The following is a 19,323-nucleotide window of genomic DNA, read 5'->3' as shown; positions in this document are numbered from 1 at the left end:
AGGTGAGTTTAGATGGCTTTCTCTTGGTAAAATAATTAATTATTAAAACTGCCTTTTGTATTTAATCTTATTATTTTTGTCAAAAATTAAAAAGTGTTTTATGTGAAACATGTATGACCAGTATGCTAAATAAATAAATAATGAGGGGGGAAAGTCTTTTTCACAGCACTGCGTATAACTGTAACTAAATCTTCCACGTGAATGTTCTTCTGTCATCAGAAGGCGTGGTTAAACAGAAAAGGGTTGTTTGTTTGTTTGTTTTTAAAAAGTGAGTCTGGTGTTTCCAGAGTGCCAAAGTATCCTTGGGCAAGACACTAAGCCCAAGTTGAACTCCAAAGGTTAAATAGTAAATGAACTGGTTCTTAGATAGCACTTTTCTGCATAATCAAAGCACTTTACACAACTTGTACATTGACCCAAGCACTCTCTTCAAAGCTGTTTCTAAGTGCTTCCTATCTAACATTCAAATGCATTCATATTTCAATGGATGCATCAGAGAGCAACTTCGGGGTAGTATCTTGCCCAAGGATATTTGGCAAGCACACTGGGATTGAAACACCAACCTTCCAGTTAGTAGGTGACCTGCTCTGCCACCTAAGCTATAGTGACCCCAAATCCATCCATTGGAGTACACATGTGTATGAATGTTAGATAGAAAGCACTTTGGCAGAAAAAGCATTATGAAAACTGTACATCAGCTCCTAGTCCATGTTAGAATTTGTTTTAGAGAGTAAAATAGGGGTAATGTCAACTTACATGCTAGGGGGCTAAGAATCAGAATCAGAATACTTTATTAATCCTGAAGGAAATTATAGGTTACAGCAGGCAGCACGCTAATGCTGCATGTGCACTTACAAAGGAACCGTCTGACCAATCTTTACACAAACATCACGTTTGGAGACATGTCAGAGATATAGGCTGATAGGAAAAACAACGAGAATACATAACATGAGGTAAGAGGAGGAGAAAAAAAACCCTCCACTCAGACTGAGCTCCTAATGGGAGAACAGTGTGATAACAGAAAAAAAACCACCCAGCACAAAAAGCACATGACTGTCAATATACCATAGAAACACATGGACAAGCAACAGGGATGGGTAAAATCAAATCAAATCAAATCAAAATTTATTTATATAGCACATATTAAAACAACAGTGTTGACCATAGTGCTTCACAGTCAGTAAAAGCATGAGACAGTTAAAACAAACAATAAAAGAGGACAACAAACAATAGGTAACAACACAACAAGCCAGAACAGCCAACTAGACAGAATCAAAAGCCAAAGTAAAAAAATAAGTTTTAAGACGTGATTTAAAAGACTGGATCGACTCGGCAGTGCGAATATGAACAGGGAGGTTATTCCAGAGTCACGGTGCCACAGATGCAAAGGCCCGGTCACCTCTCGACTTCATTCGAGTCCTAGGTTGTGCTAGGAGCCTGTGGTTGGATGATCTAAGTGCTCGGTTGGGATTGTATGAATGGAGTAGTTCAGAAAGATAACTGGGCGCTAAATTATTCAGAATATTAAAAGTGAACAAAAGAATTTTAAAATCTATACGATATTTAACAGGGAGCCAATGTAGTTTGGCTAAAATTGGAGTTATGTGTTCATGGATTCTCGTACCTGTTAAAAGACGCGCAGCTGCATTTTGAATTAACTGGAGCCGGCAAAGAGAGGAGTGTTGGAGGCCCGAGTAGAGGCAGTTACAGTAGACCAATCTGGATGTAATAAATGCGTGGAAAAGCTTTTCAAGGTCCTTTAAAGGAAGGAACGGCTTTGCTTTGGAAATCTGACGCAACTGGTAAAAGCTGTTTTTTACCACAGTGGAGACCAGTTTCTCGAGTTTAAAAGAGCCATCCAGGAACAAAAGGTGAGAGACAGCCCGTGTAGACAGCGCATCCGGGCCTGCAGCATATGCGCTGGTCCCCTTTGATCCACCGTCTGCATCGGGAGGGAATAAGCGTTGAAGGCGTTTGGAAGGGGAGGGGGGGATGAGTGTATATCTGCATGTGTGTATACAGTGGGGCAACAAAGTATTTAGTCAGCCACCGATTGTGCAAGTTCCCCCACCTAAAATAATGACAGAGGTCAGTAATTTGCACCAGAGGTACACTTCAACTGTGAGAGACAGAATGTGAAAAAAAAATCCATGAATCCACATGGTAGGATTTGTAAAGAATTTATTCGTAAATCAGGGTGGAAAATAAGTATTTGGTCAATAACAAAAATACAACTCAATACTTTGTAACATAACCTTTGTTGGCAATAACAGAGGTCAAACGTTTACTATAGGTCTTTACCAGGTTTGCACACACAGTAGCTGGTATTTTGGCCCATTCCTCCATGCAGATCTTCTCGAGAGCAGTGATGTTTTGGGGCTGTCGCCGAGCAACACGGACTTTCAACTCCCGCCACAGATTTTCTATGGGGTTGAGGTCTGGAGACTGGCTAGGCCACTCCAGGACTTTCAAATGCTTCTTACGGAGCCACTCCTTTGTTGCCCGGGCGGTGTGTTTTGGATCATTGTCATGTTGGAAGACCCAGCCTCGTTTCATCTTCAAAGTTCTCACTGATGGAAGGAGGTTTTGGCTCAAAATCTCACGATACATGGCCCCATTCATTCTGTCCTTAACACGGATCAGTCGTCCTGTCCCCTTGGCAGAAAAACAGCCCCATAGCATGATGTTTCCACCCCCATGCTTCACAGTAGGTATGGTGTTCTTGGGATGCAACTCAGTATTCTTCTTCCTCCAAACACGACGAGTTGAGTTTATACCAAAAAGTTCTACTTTGGTTTCATCTGACCACATGACATTCTCCCAATCCTCTGCTGTATCATCCATGTGCTCTCTGGCAAACTTCAGACGGGCCTGGACATGCACTGGCTTTAGCAGCGGAACACGTCTGGCACTGCGGGATTTGATTCCCTGCCGTTGTAGTGTGTTACTGATGGTGACCTTTGTTACTTTGGTCCCAGCTCTCTGCAGGTCATTCACCAGGTCCCCCCGTGTGGTTCTGGGATCTTTGCTCACCGTTCTCATGATCATTTTGACCCCACGGGATGAGATCTTGCGTGGAGCCCCAGATCGTGGGAGATTATCAGTGGTCTTGTATGTCTTCCATTTTCTGATGATTGCTCCCACAGTTGATTTTTTTCACACCAAGCTGCTTGCCTATTGTAGATTCACTCTTCCCAGTCTGGTGCAGGTCTACAATACTTTTCCTGGTGTCCTTCGAAAGCTCTTTGGTCTTGGCCATATATATATGTGTGTGTGTGTGTGCATGTGTGTCCAGAGTTCAGCTGAGACAGTGTCCTTCGCACTGCCAGGCTAAGTAAACAGTCTTCCAGCCAACCCAGGTGGCCTTGAATAGAATAGAAAAAATTAGAATACAATTCAACTTTATTGTCATTGCACATGCACAGGTACAGGGCAACGAAATGCAGTTTGCATCCATCCAGAAGTGCTTTAGTGATATAGATATATTACAATATATATTAGCAATAGTATAGATATGTAAGTATACTACAGAAATGGGTCTATTATGGTATGTTATAATGTACACGGTATGAAGTATGTTGTGAATATTCTATAACTAAGTATGTAAAGGCTGTAGTGAGTACAAGCTATGAACAGGATATAAATATGAAAAACTATACAGAATATGAAATAAATAACTTTACAGAAATCTGAGATATACAGCTATACAGAAATGGGAACTATGCAAGTTGTAAACAGTTGTAGGATTAAAGATTATTGAATGTACAGAATGATTATTTACACAGAGCTATACAGAGCTATACTATTTCAAACTTTACTGTGTCTGATGTGGGCTTATCTGATCATTACTGTGTTTTCTTTGAAAGTAAAATCTCAGCCCACACAAATATATCAACAGCAGTGATCACAAAACGGTGTATAACTGAAGACAGTAGTGAGATCTTTAACCAGGTCTTTCCATTAACACCTGACCTGTCCAAAGGTTCAGTCAATGAGCTCGTCAATAGCTTTAATGCAAAAATGTTAAATGTAATGGACACTATTGCCCCCATTAAGGTGAAGGTTATCTCTGGAAGGAAAAAGTCTCCATGGAGAAACTCCACACTGGTGAAAAATGAAAAAAGAGAGTGTAGGAAAGCTGAGCGCAGATGGAGAAAAACAAACCTCCAGGTTCATTATGACATCTATAAAGAGAAACTTCACAATTATAATTTACAACTGAGGAATGCAAGAAGGTCCTACTTCTCTGACATCATCACTAAAAACAGCCATAATGCTCGGGTCTTATTTTCTACAGTTGACAGGCTAACAAACCCTCCTGTGCCAGTGGCAGCTGAACTTCATTCAACCATGGCCTGCAATGACTTTGCCAAATTCTTCACAGACAAAATCCAAAAGATTAGACAAGCAGTTGGTACATCAACAGCAGATCCAGGATATGTACTGTGTCCACCGAAAAGCTGTTTAAACACCATCAAACAGTTTCACCCGATTAACAGCAAAGACCTGGAGGACATCTTAGGTCAACTGAACTCCTCCTCCTGCTGTTTAGATGTCCTGCCAACAAGTTTTTTCAAAAAGGTCTCAAAGACTTTAGAGTCAGACCTGTTACAGATCGTCAACTTTTCCTTAATGTCAGGTGTGTTTCCAGAACCACTAATAACTGCTGTAATCAAACCTATACTGAAAAAGGACAATCTTGACAAGACACAAATGAAAAACTACAGGCCGATCTCAAATCTCCCATTTTTAAGTAAGATCATTGAAAAAGCAGTTTCTCAACAGCTCAATTACTTCTTAAAACAGAATAACTGCTATGATGCCTTCCAGTCAGGTTTTAGACAGAACCACAGCACTGAAACCGCTCTGACAAAAGTGTTTAATGACATATGTCTGAACACAGACAGTGGAAAAATGTCAGTCCTAGTTTTACTGGATCTCAGTGCAGCATTTGATACAGTTGACCACAACATATTACTCAAACGACTGGAGAACTGGACAGGTCTTTCAGGAACTGTACTAAACTGGTTCAAAACATACGTAGAAAACAGGAAATACTTTGTATCAATAGGTAACTTCACATCCGAGCAGACAAGTATCACATGTGGAGTTCCCCAAGGTTCCATCTTGGGACCCCCTCTGTTTAACATTTACATGCTCCCACTGGCACAGATTATAAAGAACAACAAAATAAACTACCACAGCTATGCAGATGACACACAAATATATATCACAATGTCACCAGGAGACCGAGGCCCTGTACAGGCTCTTGGTAAATGCATTGAGGAAATTAATGACTGGTTGTGCCACAATTTTCTCCAACTAAACAAAAACAAAACTGAAGTAATAGTCTTTGGCGCCAAAGAAAAACGATTACAGGTCACCAGAGAACTTCAATCTATACATCTAAAAACCACAGACCAGGCGAGAAATTTGGGTGTAGTGATGGATGCAGACCTAAACTTAGAAAAACACATTAAGACAATAACAAAGTCAGCTTACTATCACCTCAAGAATATTTCAAGGGTAAAAGATCTGATGTCTCAACAGGACCTGGAAAAACTACTCCATGCATTCATCTTTAGTAGGCTTGATTACTGTAACAGCATCTTTACAGGTCTACCTAAAAAATCAGTCAGACAACTACAGCTCATTCAGAACTCTGCTGCTCGAGTCCTCACTAAGACCAAAAAAGTGGACCACATCAGTCCAGCTCTGAGGTCCTTACACTGGCTGCCTGTCCGTCAGAGGATAGACTTTAAAGTTCTGATGCTGGCCTATAAAGCTCTGAATGGTTTAGGACCAAAATACATCAGTGACCTCCTGACCCAGTATGAACCTTCCAGATCCCTCGGGTCATCTGGATCCAGTCTTTTATCAGTTCCCAGAGTCAGAACCAGACACGGAGAAGCTGCATTCAGCTTTTATGCTCCTTATATCTGGAACAAACTCCCAGAAAGCCTCAGATCAGCTGAAACACTCAGTTTATTTAAATCCAGGTTGAAGACTCACCTGTTCTCAGCTGCATTTGAATAAAGCACCAAATCCACACTTTTAAGCTTAAATTTCAAAACTTACACTAACTACTGATCTTATCTATTTCTGATTTTATCTGTTTTGATTTTATATACTGTTTTGTTTGTTTGTTAAGCTTAAATTTCAAAACTGATTTTATCTACTGTTCTGATTTTATCTGTTTTGATTTTATATACTGTTTTGTTTGTTTGTTTGTTTGTTTGTTTGTTAAGTGGGTTTAGAGCTCTGGGTAGCTCCCCAGCTGGGTCTAGACTGGGTCTAGAGAGTATTTTAAATTCAGGGAATTTAAAATAGAAAGTAGCTCGTCCACAGAAGGACTGGTAGCTCCCCTTACGATAAGGGTTCAGATCGCGCGAACAGGTGTGGGATTAGAGCTCTGGGTAGCTCCCCAACTGGGTCTAGACTGGGTCTAGAGAGTATTTTAAATTCAGGGAATTTAAAATAGAAAGTAGCTCGTCCACAGAAGGACTGGTAGCTCCCCTTACGATAAGGGTTCAGATCACGCGAACAGGTGTGAAATGTGTGTGTTTAGTTAGTTTGTTTGTTTGCTTGTTTTAATCAATTTTAAATCATGCTTTTTATTTGTTTTTGTTTCTAATGTCTCTGTAAAGCACTTTGAATCACCTTGTTGTTGAATTGTGCTATACAAATAAATTTGCCTTGCCTTGCCTTGCCTTGATGTTTCAGTGGAGCTACCAGGCCAGACTTTATACCTTTAAGTGTCCTTTCAGTGCAGGCCTTTTTATCTACCTCGCAAACTAACGGTAGCCATACTTACCATTGTTTACCCCACCCCCCACTTTACCATCGCGTTTTCATCCTTTCGTCTATAAAAATAAAGTAATGTCCATATGCTCTACAGTGCACCAATTATATTATAAGACAGAGGAGAATACCACAGGCCTAAACCCTGCATGTCTGACAACAGGAGGTGTATCAGTCCTGTTTGCCATGTGGAGACAGCGTTTACACTGGAATCTGCCTTTGGTGGCTTTTTTGGAGCAAATGTGACATTCACTAATAGAACTGACACACGAAACAAAACACTGACTAGACTACACAATAACTACAGCCTCCAAACGCACTAAATGTCACTAATGTCTCACATATGAAAACTCTCTTTCTTTCTTTCGCTCGCCCACTTTCTCTCACTGGCGTCACTCCTAAAACCTCCCCCTCTTCCTAAACAACCAAATGCCACATGTTGCCATATCAATTTTTGATTGGTTGACATAGCAGAATTTAACACCAATAGGGAAAGGGTGTTTTTTCTTTTTTCACTCGGAAGCGGAGAGTGTTTGCTAGCGCTGTCCTTAGAAAATGCCGTTTTTACTGATTCTTCCTGCTGTAAACACCACTGTTTTGCTCAGAAAAAAATGTTGTGTGTATTTTTTATCATAACTCTGGTTTTACTTGGCCTATCAACACAATCTAAAAACTGGTTTATAGATTGAAGTCCGCACTTTCGACCCAAGTTGAAATGGAGATTCTGGGTCGCTGCATCTTGTAGCTGTGTCGTCTTAAATTGATCACGTGATTTCAACTTGCCGGCGCGTCTGTCAACCCCAGAGGGTTAACCTCTGGTGAGCACATACAGCACGATCCCCATACCAATCTCTTGTTCAGTCAGCATTCCAGAGATAGTCCTCCCTTCAGTTCAGTCTTAGTTTCATCAGTAGACCATCTGTTCTGTACAAGCAACCAACTTAAAAGGGGGAAAGTCAGTTCAAGGCAGAGCTCCATCTAAGCCTTACTTTCATTCGCCACCACCAGCATCTTAGACTAGAGGACCCTGTCCTAAAGCCTATCACCACTGGGATTCCAATATGCCATGATGGCTCATTGCAGCCTATTTGCCAAATTCAATGGCCTTCTTTGGCCATTAGAAGACAGGGGCATTGGTACACTTTTATTTACAAAGCTATGCTAGGATTGCTGCCTCCTTATATTTGTACTTTGGTCACAAGGACAAATAGTGGTTCTTACTCCTTGCGTTCAAATGATCAGCTGCTGCTGTCTGTTCCCCTTGTCCACACAGAGTTGGGTAAGAAAGCCTTTGTGCACTCTGCGCCTTTTTCGTGGAACCTGTTACAGAAAGACTGGAAACTGACTGAACTGTTGTCTTTAAATGTTTTTAAAACTAAACTCAAAGGCCTACAGACTGCCTCAATAATGTGTAATTGTTTTGTGTAATTTTTTAACTTTGTTTGTTTGTATGTATTTGTTTGGAAATGTGCTGCCTCTTGGCCAGGACTCCCTTGAAAAAGAGGTTTTTGATCTCAACGGGACATTCCTGGTTAAATAAAGGTTAAATAAAAAAAAAAATCCTTTCTATATCTCAATTAATATGTCCAAGTCTTCCAAGAGATCTCTCCTATTATTGAAGTAGCATTTCCTACATTACTAGCATTGAATGTTCAAACAGCTTCTATGGAGTATGGTCTTTTATCAATTGAAATGAATAAAGTCACATTTTTTCCCAAGGAAGGCAGTACCATGAAGGAAAAATAAAAACTTCTCAGGAAACGCAGAATTCCTGAAAGCTCATAGACATAGAACAAGCCTAACACTCCATAACTCTCCTTCTTGATCAAATAGCCTTTAACCCAGCAGGGTATTTAAAAACTGGCGAATCATAAGTGATGATTGCCCAGATCTTGTTCTTCCCATCCAGCTGACTGTTCAGGACTTGCCTACTCTCTGCAGGTATTTGGTGACTTTGGTGGCTTTTCTAGCTGACTTGTCGTGGTTCCTAATTGGTTGTGGGGTTCCCAGATACTTGTAGGTGTCCTCTATGTCAGCAATACTAATACAAAACCAGAAGGCAGTTCTAATCCTCAGTTCTAACTTCTTTTCCTCTCTTAGTTATCATCTGAGTACACTTCTCTAGCCCGAATGCCAATTTGATGTTGTTACTGTAGATCCTAGTGGTGTGGCGTGGATCAGGCCAAGGATAAGCCAGGACACCCAGATCTGGATCTGTCTCCCTGTCCACCTCCTCAATCTCCTCAAGAGAATACCAAGATGTTCCCAAGCCAGCATGTCCTGGATCTGACCCAAGGCCTCCTCCCCTTTGGTAGGAGGAGCTCTTAGGAGGAGGCATCCTAGCCAGACACCTAAACCACCTAAATAGGCTACTATTTGTTGGAGAAATAACGGCTCTACTCTAAGCCCCTCCGAATGGCACAGCTTCTTATCCTATCTCTAAGACTGAGCGCTTAACCCCTTCAGCTGAATCTTTTTCTACTGCCTCATATAGGCTGCTTGTATCTGCTATCTCATTGTTTCAGTCACTACTTAAGTCATTTGACCACAGTTAACAGTAGGAACAAAGATCAACCAGTGAATCAACGCTTCACTCTTATGCTCAGGTTTTTGCAGTAACAGAAAGCATGTAGTGTCAACATCACTGCAAACCCTACATAAGTCCATCTGCCAATACGCCGATCCACTCTCTTACTCCCAAATAAAATATTCAATAGCGAAATATGTTGTTTGCTATTGGTAAAAAAGATTTGGCAAGTTTTTAATGGGCACAAACCACATATTCAACTCTGCTGCGTAACCCACAGATGTATTTTCCTTACAAATGTGTTACCATTCAAGAGAAAACAAACAGGCTTTACAATGGTACAAGGCTTTTTCCCAAGAAGCATTGTTACAAGTGTGTAAAGGGGTTTCTGTAGCTATGGAGTTAGAGCAGGTCATATATTAATTGGAAGGCCAGTGGTTCAATCATTAGCTGCTCCTGCATGCAAAATATCCTTGGGCAAGATACTAAGCCCAAGATGCTCTCATACATTCATCGGAGTTTAAATGTGCAATAAGCCCCCGGTCTCAACGTCATTGCCTAAACGACTGTTGAAATTCCTTGTAGCATAATTTAGTCCTCAGATGGGGGCACCCTCGAATACCCTATCCAGTGACTTCAGAAAGGTTAGGTAAATTGAACCATTATTGTAAACGTACTGGTAAATGGACTCATTCTAACAGTTAGGTCCATAACTATTTGAACAGAGATGACATGGACATCTACATTACCACAATTAATCTTTCATGAAAAACTCAGATGCAGTTGATGTACAGACTCTCAGCTATATTTCACTGGATTCAACAAAAATATTAATATAGGAACTAAAGCATTTTAAAACACTATTACTTAATTTCAGGGGCTCAAAAGTAATTGGTCTAAAATAAAAATAAAATAAAATTTTCATTTCTAATATTTGGTTGAAAACCCTTTGCTGGCAATGACAGCCTGAAGTCTTGAACTCATGGACATCACTAGATGGTTTGCAGGTCTCTGAAAACCTCAGACTTAGTTTGGCTGCATCTGTCTCATGTCGCATTACAACGCAAGTGTTCCAGTGCCACCGGCAGCCATGCAGGCCCAAGCCATCACACTGCCTGCACCAAGTTTTACAGATGTGTGGTGTGCTTTAAATCACGAGCCCTCCCATGATTTCTCCATACTTTTTTTCTTGCCATTATTCTGGTAGAGGTTGATGTTGGGTTCATCTGTCTCAAGAATATTTTTCCAGAACTATGCTGGCTTTTTAAAATTTTTATTTATTTATTTATTTTTAGCAAAGTCTGATCTCGGCTTTCTGTTCTTGAGGCTTATGAGTGTCTTGCACCTTGCAGCGAACCCTCTGTATTTACTTTCATGTAGTCTTCTCTTTATGGTAGACTTGTATATCTATACGCCTACCTTCTGGAGAGCATTGTTCACTTGGTTGGCTGCTGTGAAGAGGTTTCCCTTCACCTTGGAAATGATTCTGTGATCATCTACCGCTGTGACTTCCATGGTCATCTTTGCCTTTTTGCGTTGCTGAGTTCACAAGTGCTCTCTTTCTTTCTTAGGATGCACCAAACTGTAGAGTTTGCCACTCCTACTATTGTAGCAAATTCTTAGATGTGTTTTTGTTTTATTTCCGCAGTTTAAGGATGGCTTGTTTCACCTGCACGGAGAGCTCCTTTGACCACATTTTGTCTGTTCACAGCAAAATCTTCCAAATGCAAGCACCACACCTCAAATCAACTCCAGGCTTTTTATCTGCTTAATCGATAATGACATAACAAAGGAACTGCCCACACCTGCCCATGAAAGAGCATTTGAGACAGTTGTCCAATTACTGTTGCTCCCTTTATAAAGAAGATGACACATGTTGAGGAGCTGAAACTCCTAAACACGTCATCCAGTTTGAATGTGGATACCCTCAAATGAAAGCTGAGAGTCTGCACAGTAAGTCCATGTCCATTATTTAACATAACTGGAATATGTTTCAGTAAACAGAAAAAAAGACAAAACTTGTGCCAGTGCCCAAATATATGGGCCTAACTGTACAGTGATTTTTCAGTGCTTCATTGGACCAAAGTATCCTAGTAAATGCTTCTTTGGGCTCCATCTGTCTGGTCCCCATTGGTTAAGGTCTGACTACCAGACACTCTCCCTAAAACCCTGCTTTGAGGGATAAGGCCCTGGTAACCCTGATACCAGGCAGAGTAACAATATCCCATGTTGTTATCTCCATAGGAGTATTGTGAAGTGCTACTCCTTTGTCACCCAGGACCAGTTTGCCTTGGGAGACCCTATCAAGGGCAAATACCCATGATCACATGCATCCTGGGATCACTGGGGCACACGGACCCCATCAACATGCTACGGTGGCAAGAGATGAATAATAAAAATGGATCCCAAATCTCCAAGCACTTCAAAGCCCTGGAGCCATAACCAGTGACCATGACATTACCATTTGCTTGTTGCAGACTCTAAGTATGTTTTTTGTCAGTTTCAGTTATGACGTTTTCTTCTATAAATAACTGTTTATTTCTGTGTGTTGCCTGATTCTATTAATTGTGTTATATTTATAGCACCATTTTTGACATACATATAATAATCTCCACTTGAGTAACATGTCCATATGTCTGTGAACAGCAGCGGTATCATCACGGAGGTACCAGACACTGAGTCAAAGGAGTATGACAAATGCTTTCATGCAGCTGAATGAGTAACTTCCAGATTTGTGACTCCCACTCATCTTACTAAAGATAGGCCTCGAAGTCCCTGATTTCCAGGTGGAGAAGTACTGTGATGACTTGCTGTGCCTGAGCAAAAGCTGTCTCTACTCTGAACCCCTTTCATGCTACATCTTATTCTATCACATCCCTAAACATCTGTAAAGATTGGGTAATTGCCTCCCCACTGTTATAAACGCAGTTACAAAGTCTGTGCAGGCACCTTGATGGCAGAAAAGAGTGTACAGAAAGGCTCTGTGGAAAAGGGAGAATAGAAAAACTGTCTATTCTGCTCAGTCTGCAGCTTCAACATCAAGAATATATTTAAAAGTTAAACAACAGACTTGATACTGTTGGTTGAATGTCTCCTCTTCTATTTTCTGTCTCTCTGCCTTTTCTCTTTAGGCTCACTGGGATGGCTTGACGGGGAGAATCACTTTCAACCGGACCAATGGCCTGAGAACAGACTTTGACCTTGATGTAATCAGTCTGAAGGAGGAGGGGCTTGAAAAGGTTCTGTGTCTTCAATATTTATGTGTTTGTGCACTTAGAGGTTCACCTTATATGACTGTATATGTGGCAATGGGATGATGAGATAACACACAAAATGAAAGGGTCAATGTAGCAGGGAACACACATGATCAAAATGCATATGAGTAATGTCTGTGTAGACCTTCACCTGTGCTCTTGGACCTATGACAGACATGCACAGCTTCATTTTGATTTGATAGTATAAGGCCCTCACCAGGTGTCATTGGCGCTTTAATTTAAACTGTGTTGTTTATTGTAGACTGTCCTCTTTATCATGCTTCTCTAACACAGCCAGGTTACTGTCAATACCTTTGTTTTTAATTCTTCATTTCATTTTCATTTATAGAGGGTCAGTTCACAATGACAGTTGTCTCAGCTGCCAGTTGCAGGGTCGGAGACCATGAACAACAAAAATGACAAAACACAAAGTACAGGAGAGACTAGATCGAAGATAATGACATGCCACAGTGGAATATAGACACATGGGGAATTAAACGAGGGAAATCCTCAGTCCTAATGAGAACTTCGGCAGCATACCATACCTGAACCAATAGCAACACAAATACCTTGACCTTACCTCATCCTGCCCTAACTGTAGCCTTTATCAGAAAGAAGGGTTTCCAAAGCTACGGCCTCCCCAAACCTAACCTATTTGCCACTCTGCAACAAGCCCCTCAAGCATCGTAGCAAACAAGCTGTGCAGACACATAAGTCAGTACACGAGCAGAACAGAAATGCATTGAAAAGAACACCAAAGGTCAAAGACACCAGCTCCAGCCTCACAGAGCAGTACCAACAAGGCAGACCAACCTGTTCCAAAGTCCTGGTGCACCGCTCTATCAGTGCAACGGCTGAGTACAAGAAAGCCTAACTCAATGCCCCACACATGGATACTGGAGTGCCTGGCAATGTAAATGGCCTGTATTTGTATAGCGCTTTACTTAGTCCCTAAGGACCCCAAAGCGCTTTCCACTACATTCAGTCATTCACCCATTCGCACACACATTCGAACCACCGACCTTCTGACTAGTGGCTGACCTGCTCTGCCACCTGAGCTGTAAAGTAAAGGCTAATACTGAATACTTATATCATAAACTCAACGGGACTGTGGAAGATAACACTGAAGGACAGCTTCAAAGAAAGCTCACAAGAATATACCAGAATATTCTGTTCCCACTGCTGTTTTGCACAGGCCTCAACCTCCTCAGCTAATCACAAAGAATGGATGTGGATGTGGATTCAGGAGTGGGGTGACCATCATGAGTTACATCAAACTGTATGCCAGGAGCGAGCTAAACATCCACTCACTAATCCACCTCACGATATGGTGAATCTGAAATTTCCACACTCGGAAATTTGACTTGGACTGGATAAGTCCAATTTCAAATTCAAATATTTGCACTGGTTGTGACATACGGGAAAATAAATAGAATCAGCATACTTCTTTTTTTATTATTAATGCTTGAAAGTTTAAAAACTGAAATTTATTTTACAGATGAATCAAATATTTAAGTATACCTTTACCTTTGTATCTGGGTGGTTGCTGACTTTTTACTGCCTCAGTGAAACATAATGAACGTCACAATGCAAGAACGCTGCACTGCATCTCTCCTATGTGGTTGCTTCCTGTTCTCTCTATAGTAGAATATTATATTTTACATGGAAATATTGCTGAATTTACATTAATATTTATTTATCCATTCTTCCATCCACTCTCTTCCACTGGAACCTCTCCCAGCTACCATAGGACAAGAGGTGGAGTACAAACCACCCTATGAAGTAAGGCTAACAGAGAGAGACAGACATCTAAAGACACATTCACACCTTCATGCCCACAATTTATTTAGTAAATCTTATTCTTCTTAATAATTTAGCAATAAAACACATGGAAAACAATATTTATATATCACTGCGAAAAACACGCAATTGTGGAGGGTATTTGTGGTTTCCACAAAATTGCAGGGGGTAACTGCTAACTCTGAACAGCGTTATGTTTGAAACCACAGCAGTATATGAAAATCTTCTGAAGATGAATTCAAAAGATCTTTGAATTAAAATATATTTCATATTAAGAACACTATCAGATCATATCCAGCTGCTTGAGCAGCTTGAACACCTTCTTTTACACCAGTTTACAAAAAGCAGTGGCCCCATTTTAATTTTAGGAAACTTCACAACACTCACTGATTTAAAACCACTAACGCGTTTTAGAGATGTGATGAGGATGATGTTAATCTTAAATCTGTGCCTGAGTCAGCATACAGACACATGCCGCCCTCATCCTTTGATTTTGTTTGACACACTGTGTCTGGGTCACCTGTTTAACTCACTGCTTTCATGAATGTGTCAACTGTTGAACCTCTGCAGTCATACTGGTCTGTTTTGGGGACACCTAACAACAAATGTTAAAATAAGGACAACAATATCTTCCCATGGTTGTAGCTCATGTGAAACTGTGATATGATCATGATCAGAACACAGTAATATTCTCTAACTGTTAAACCTGAACTTAACTTTTCAGGTTTAACAGTACTCATCCAGTACACTCAGAGAGTTATTGTGACTGTAATCGTTTCTTCTTTTTCTTCAAATAATTACTGACTCACGGGAATCTCTCCAGTATTCAACACTTAATTTAAGATTCATGAGATTATCTGTGAGAAGAGAACCCCCAACGCTGCTGATACAAATAATAAAATCATATTCTTGCATGCAACTGCAAACACTTCAGGATCCTCGGTGGCGCTTGCCTCTCAGCAGCTCCTGACCTCTGGTTTGTGTACCGTGTGTGTCTGTGCCTCTATGAATAATTTACCCCATTAATAAAACCTCTCAGAAGTCCTCCAGTTTCACGAAGCCTGAATTAAAGAGTTGATTTGCAATTACAAAACCCATCTCAGGCATCAGAAGTGGCATCAGAAGTGCCCCTAAGAGTGTGTGGCTGGAGTATTTGTGGTCCCTTTTACTGATGCTCAGGGCAGACAGGTTGGTGGAGTGTGGGAGGTGCTGGGGTGAAGCAGGAGACTTGAGGGAGAGATGAGAAAACACGAGAAGCCTTGAGGCATAATCTGATAGCTGTGCCGACCTCTTCTTCCTGCTTTTCTCTTCAGCATTCTCCCCAAACGCTCTGCCTTCAGTGTTGTCCTCCATCAACATCCAAAAGGCCACATTCTTGATCCAGATCATTTTTAACATTGCTCCCTGTGGAACTCTAGAAAAGTGCCCACCGACAGTGCTGAGAGTTCACATTACTGCCAATGTGTAATAGTGGTGCTGTACATTATTGTCAGTAGGTAACCAGAATGGAAACAGGGGGAGAAAGGTCAGCATTTTACATTAATATACCTTTTGGTACTACTCAAAAAAAGTCTTATTGTCTTCAAGGACATTTTGCAGAACATAAACTTGCTCCTTTTATGCTGAAGCAGATGCTGCATTCACATTAAATGCATTTCTTTAATGGTAAATGGTCTGTATTTGTATAGTGCTTTACATGGTCCTAAGGACCCCAAAGCGCTTTACACAACCAGTCATCCACCATTCACACACACATTCACACACTGGTGATGGCAGCTACATTGTAGCCACAGCCACCCTGGGGCGCACTGACAGAGGCTGCTGGACACTGGCGCCACCGGGCCCTCTGACCACCACCAGAGGGTGGTCAACTTAATGTTGCAATACAAAAGGTTAAAGTGGAAACATTCTCCAGTTTTCACTTCCTAATGAAACATGCGTTTGGTCCCGTGTGTCATGACCATTTATATACTCTCCTCTTTGTGTTTTGTTTCTCTTGTTGTTTGTCATCTCTCTGTCTTCCTCTTTCCTTCTTTTCTTCCCTGTCCTCTTATTCCTCCCTATTAACGTTACTATATAAAACACATTGAGATGACTATTATTGTGAACTGGCACTGTACACATATCACTGCAGCTCTAATTACTGTCAAGTTCACGTGTGTTGAATTTGCCCTCATTCACTTTGCTCTACAAAGTGCATCTACATTTAAAGTGTTTTGAAATACAGCCAGAATAAACCCTGTATAATACTGCAAATCCTATTATGCTGTATAATAAATATAATAAACAGGGGTGCACATAACTGGTACACAGGCTGCGCAACAAAAATTAGCAATGCGTAGTGACACTTGTGTTACCAAGTACCTTTGCGTACTTATAGTTGCTGTATAATAAATATAATAAATAGTGGTGGGTTTTAATAATCGATTCATCGATTAAAATCGATTCTGGCTTACGGATAACGTGATCTCGATTCATTAAAATTCTGAATCGATTTTTTAATATAAATGTATTTTGCCCGAAATTCCAGAATCTCTGGTGAAACGTCACAAAATTTTGACAACCACCAAACATTTAAAACAGTAAATGAGAGCAGGTACAGGCTTCTGCACAAAGACGTAAACACAAAGCGCGGACCGCGGATCAGAATCAGTGAGATGTGACTTACTTACTTCCAAAAAGAAAACCTAATTTCTGCCTTTCAATAGGCTACTGAACAAATTTAAACTTTCTAAAATTATGCAAAATGCAAAATGCTTAGCCGTGTCTAATAAAACTGCTGTAACTTCAGAGGTGATGTTCGTATGTTGATTAATTGGTTTCTTTCATTTTTGATGTACTGCAGAATATTTTTATAAAATCCAGGCCAGGAAAATCACCTTCATGTTTTTCAGTGTTTTATCTTCAGCTACTTTGACACAAAGGCCTCTGCTGTGATGCTCACACCTTTGATAAAGTCTTGCCTGTGCCAGCTTCCTTTTTATAGATACAAAAATATGTAAATGTACTGTTCTGAATTATAATATTTCTGACTGAGGCAAAATTTCCCCAATTCAAAACGAATCGAATCGTGGATCGAATCGATTCAGGACCTTATGAATCGGAATCTAATCGATTTTAGAAATCAGTGACGATACCCAGCCCTAATAATAAATAAGTTTTAACAAAACATTAGCAAGAGCTAATGTTTGTGTCAGCGTTTGTGGCAAGAAGGAGACCCAAATTTCCGGTCAAAGAGTGCGTTTATTTATAGTGAGAATATGAACAATGTGTGATCGTTTCCATCAACGTGCTCCCGACTCCTGAACAGTGCTCGCGGTACGTGGCGTGAATGGTGAAAACTCCCACACTCTGCTCCCGGGACACACTCCTCTCCAGGTTCCTAACAAGACGTGACGAACAAACACCAGCAAAGATAGTTTCACCTCAGAGCTGAGGATGTACTGACTACGTAACTCAACAAGCCACTGTCGACTGAAGCTCGGCAACACGGTTAAGTAGAGGCCCACTGACGAGGATGAGCGGCGTCAGCCTGTGAGACTTGCTTCAGTGTGGGAAAAACCTGCCAGTCTGGTGATGCCCATAAACTGGTACGCTGGATACACACACACGTACATATAAAGGAGGAAGCAGGGGACCACGAGGGGAGCCATCACAAAGGCAGGTTGACCAGCGAGGACTGCCAGACCATGACAGTTGTTATCTCTAGCTGTTTCCTGAAGTCTTTCTCTGAGTTTACGGCATCAGTTTCTTCTAACAGAGTGATGATGCCAGGAATGTCATTCATACTATTGTTTATAAGAGCCATTCCTGATACTGGGGAAAAAATATTTTCATTTTATTATTATTTCTTTTCCTTTCTTTCTTTTGTTTTTTGCTATTTTTCTTCTCACACTGAACGAGTTTCAAAGATAAATTGATAATTGGTACTCTTGTTAGAGATTATTAAAGTGTTCTGATTCTGATTCTTCTTGAACAAGAAAAGATAAAAATTCCAAAAAGAAAGCAGAATAGTTTATAAATACATATCAAGATGTGAAGCCATTAAATCTAATACTTCAGGCCGTATAAACATGATCAAAATGAACATACCCAATTTTTTATATCTCTTCCAGCCACTTCCTCTGCCTCTTCCAAAAGAATTCTTTGATAAGCTAAACAGTATCTTTAATTGATTTATTTGGAATAACAAAAAACCTAGACTAAGACTTTGCTTGTTGTACCTGCCATATGAAAGAGGGGGGTTACAAATACCCAATCTTAGACTGTATTACTGGTCTGCAAAACCGCGCTCAGCCACTTTTCCACTGAGACACCCCCGACCTGGATACAAATTGAACAAACATCAGTAACACATCTTCAATTAAATCTGTATTTATTTTCTGCAACAACCCTTTTTTAAAAAACACAATAGATGTTTGGTATAGGGCCCATCAGTATTTGGGAGATAAGTCTTCTATCTCTCGTTTTTCACCTATTTGGGCCAACACATGTTTTAAAGCAGGAAGAGCCGATGGGGGTTTCAAAAGATGGGCAGATACAGGTGTACAGAAGGTGGCAGATCTTTATAAGGATGGCAACCCTCTTACATTTGATCAGTTATGCGAAATATACAGCATCCCCAAAAACATTTTTTAAATATCAACAAGTTAAACATTTCATTATGTCAAAATATAAACAGACTGTATCTGAGCCACCATTATCACAATTGGAGAATGTCATACTTCAAAGGCCCTTGGGTAGAGGTCGTATCTCTTTATTCTATACAGCTCTATTAACACATGATAAAGAATCCACCTGACAAGTTGGACGCATGGATGTCAAGTTGGACGCTGACATCCAAGAGGAGATACAGGAGGCGGACTGGGAAACTGCATGTTTAAAAGCTCAAAGGCAATCAATTAATACAAGGATGAAACTCCTCCAATATAAGTAGAACTG

General features: G+C 40.6%; 1 protein-coding gene across 2 annotated transcripts in view; it reads left to right on the top strand.

The window, feature by feature from the left end:
- The window catches only part of grik2 (glutamate receptor, ionotropic, kainate 2), a 340,023-nt gene that overhangs the window by 201,424 nt on the left and 119,276 nt on the right, over positions 1-19,323 (top strand). For both annotated transcript variants that reach the window (XM_082550857.1, XM_082550858.1), the window contains exon 9: positions 12,460-12,567. In XM_082550857.1, the coding sequence (XP_082406983.1) occupies positions 12,460-12,567 (108 nt within the window). The remainder of the gene's footprint in view (positions 1-12,459; positions 12,568-19,323) is intronic.

The sequence above is a fragment of the Aulonocara stuartgranti genome, assembly GCF_965226115.1.
Source record: "Aulonocara stuartgranti genome assembly, chromosome: 11".
Taxonomy (NCBI): Eukaryota; Metazoa; Chordata; class Actinopteri; order Cichliformes; family Cichlidae; genus Aulonocara; species Aulonocara stuartgranti.
The sequence above is the reverse complement of the archived record's forward strand: the minus strand, read 5'-3'. Positions and strand labels throughout refer to the sequence as shown.